The 2,788-nt window shown below is 52.9% G+C and overlaps 1 protein-coding gene across 1 annotated transcript in view; it reads right to left on the reverse strand.

The window, feature by feature from the left end:
- Nucleotides 1–1,730: 1,730 nt before the first annotated feature.
- EEF1D (eukaryotic translation elongation factor 1 delta) overlaps nucleotides 1,731–2,788 on the reverse strand; it is a 15,010-nt gene continuing 13,952 nt past the window's right edge. The window contains 3 exon segments of the mRNA XM_031064407.1: nucleotides 1,731–1,832; nucleotides 1,944–2,138; nucleotides 2,710–2,788. The exon segment at nucleotides 2,710–2,788 is cut by the window's right edge and continues 9 nt beyond it. Of these exon segments, the coding sequence (XP_030920267.1) occupies nucleotides 1,794–1,832; nucleotides 1,944–2,138; nucleotides 2,710–2,788 (313 nt within the window). The 3' untranslated portion in view covers nucleotides 1,731–1,793.

Consider the following 2,788-nt stretch of genomic DNA (forward strand, 5'->3'; position numbering starts at 1 on the left):
CGGGGACAAGGGGACAGGGGTGGGGACACGGGGAGGAGCGGGGAAAATAGGAGGGATACGGAAGCGCGGGGTGCGAGCACGCGGGGATGGCGACACGGGGACGCGGGGCAGCACACGGGGGGACACAGGGATGGCAGCACAAGGGGGGACACGGGGCAGGGTTGGCGACACACGAGACCTTAAATCTCTCTCTGGACACACGGGGCGGCAGCGCACAGTGGACATGTGGCGCGGGGATGGCAGCAGAGGGAGGATACAGGGACAAAGGGACACGGAGGACAACGAGGACAGGGCAGCAGGGATGGTGCTGAACTGGTGACACTGGGAGGGTGACAGATGCAGGACACTGGGCACAGGGGATGGCAGCACAAGGGGTGTGGGAATCCATAAAATCCGAGAGTTTTAAGAAGTTTGTAAAAGACAAGCCTCAGTTGCAGCAGAATTGTGAACAGTGCTGAAGCAGCAGAAAAAATATGCAAGCTGTAGAGAAGATAGGGGAAATAGAATAATAGAGCTGTGTAGTTTAGCTTTCTAAGTTGCAAAAAGTTTCTCTAGCAAGGTTAAGCTTATGATTAGAGCTCTGTGCGTTGTCTCTTATAAAGGAGCATTGTATTCAAAAATAAGCAAGCATTGTTTTAACCAAAGCTACGTGTGCTTATGGTGATTGGATAGAATTACTGTCAATATGCTTTTGCTTTGTGTAATTAGGTGAGAAGAGTTTATGGTATGTTGTAACATTAAGTTTCTTTAGCTTGCTGCCCAGACAGCGAGCTGTTCGCATCGCTCCATTATCCTAATCATGTAATAAAAGTGATGCTAAAAAATAAACAGCTCAAGACGCTCTCCTAGCAGCCCCCGTCCTGTTTGTGTCTGCATATAAACCGCTAGCGTCAAGGGGGACACGGCACAGGGATGGTGGCCCATGGGGGACACGGGTGGTGACATGACAGAGACAGGACACAGAAGGCACACGTGGCACCGCCTGGACCAGCAGGGACTCAGGATGGCAGCACAGGGGACAAGGGGCACTCCTAGCAGCGCTCTGGGGGTGGCAGGACCCTGCGAGGGACACGTGTCACATATCAAGTGACTGGCCCCACCAGGACAAGGAACAGGCTTGCAGCACAATCCCATGAAGCTTCCTGTGTCCCTTGGTGGCCCTTGGACTCTGGCACTGGGACAGACCTCGTGTTCCCAAAGTCAGGAATGTCACCTGTCCCCTCACAGCACCGTCCCATGGAGCTTCCAGTGTCCCTTGGCGGCCCCAGACCTTGGACTCTGGCACTGGGACAGACCTCGTGTTCCCAAAGTCAGGAATGTCACCCGTGCCCTCGCCAGGCCACGCTCAGCTAAAGTGACCTGGGCAGGGAGTCAGTGGGAAAAGAGGGATGAAATCCAGCAATTCCTGGATGCTTCCTGGTTATTCATCCTGGGTTTTTTTGTAGGGAGTGACTGGGGTCTCTAAACCTTGGGAAAGGTGGCTGGAAACAACCTGAGACCTTCATTCCAGCCCCAAAATTCAGGTCCATGTCTTGAGTTCTTTCCTTCCATGAAGGATGGGGGAATCATGGAATTGTTTAGGTTGGAAAAGATCTTAAATATCTCTCATTCCAATCCCCTGCAATGGGCAGGGACACCTTCCACTAGGCCAGGTTGCTCCAATATCCCAAAATCTCCCATCAAATCCCCCTGGAGAAGCTGCACTCGAGGGAAAAACCCACGACCCAACGTGCACTCCCAATGTTCATCTTTATTAATTCCAGGTTCGGATGAGGGGGATACAGTTTTCCCTTCTAAATCTTGTTAAAAGCAGCAATATCCACGCTCTGCACCTGGAAGGGGACAAAAGCTGGAGTCATCCAGGTGTTCCCAGGAAAACACACCTGAGTTAACCCCCCTCCCATGGCTTCCAGGCCCTTCCCACATCCCATTCCAAGACTTACGTAGTCCTCAAACTTGGTGATCTCCTCCTCCAGGATGTCTGTCCCGACTTTCTCGTCCTCCACCACGCACTGGATTTGGAGTTTCTTGATGCCATATCCGACTGGGACCAGTTTGGAGGCTCCCCACACCAACCCGTCCATGTGGATGGACCGGACACACTCCTCCATCTTGGCCATGTCGGTCTCGTCATCCCACTGGAAAAGTGGGAATTGGGAGGTTTTAGGGTTTTCCTGGAGATCATTAGCAGCTCCAAGGGTGACATCTCTGGGAATGTCACAACTGATCCAAAGTGCCCTTTCTTGGCTGGAGAAGGCTCCAGAAGACCTCAGAGCCCCTTCCAGTGCCTCAAGGAGATCCAAGAAAGCTGGAGAGGGACTTTGGATAAGGGTGGAGTGACAGGAGAAGTGGGAATGGTTTTAAACTGTAACAGGGTAAGAAAAGATGGGATATTGGGAAGAAATTCCTCCCTGGGAGGGCGGTGAGGCCCTGGAGTGGAATTCCCATAAAATCTTTGTCTGCCCTATCCCTGGAAGTATCCAAGGCCAGCTGGGAGCAACCTGGGATAGTGGAAAGTATCCCTGCCTATGGAATGAGATGGGATTTAAGGTCCCATCCATCCAAACCCATTCCAGGCTTCCACGGCAACAAATCCCACCCGGCTCCGAGCCCTTGTTTGGAATTCCACAGGTGCCACCACCATCCACCAGGATGAGAGAGGATTCCCAGCCCCACTCCCAGAGCTCCCAGATTCCCAAGGCCACTCACCGGCTTCACATCCAACAGGATGGAAGACTTGGCGATGAGTCCCGGCTTCTTGGCCTTCTTCTCCGCGTACTGCCGGAGC

Source organism: Geospiza fortis, unplaced genomic scaffold, assembly GCF_000277835.1.
Source record: "Geospiza fortis unplaced genomic scaffold, GeoFor_1.0 scaffold543, whole genome shotgun sequence".
NCBI classification, from domain to species: domain Eukaryota; kingdom Metazoa; phylum Chordata; class Aves; order Passeriformes; family Thraupidae; genus Geospiza; species Geospiza fortis.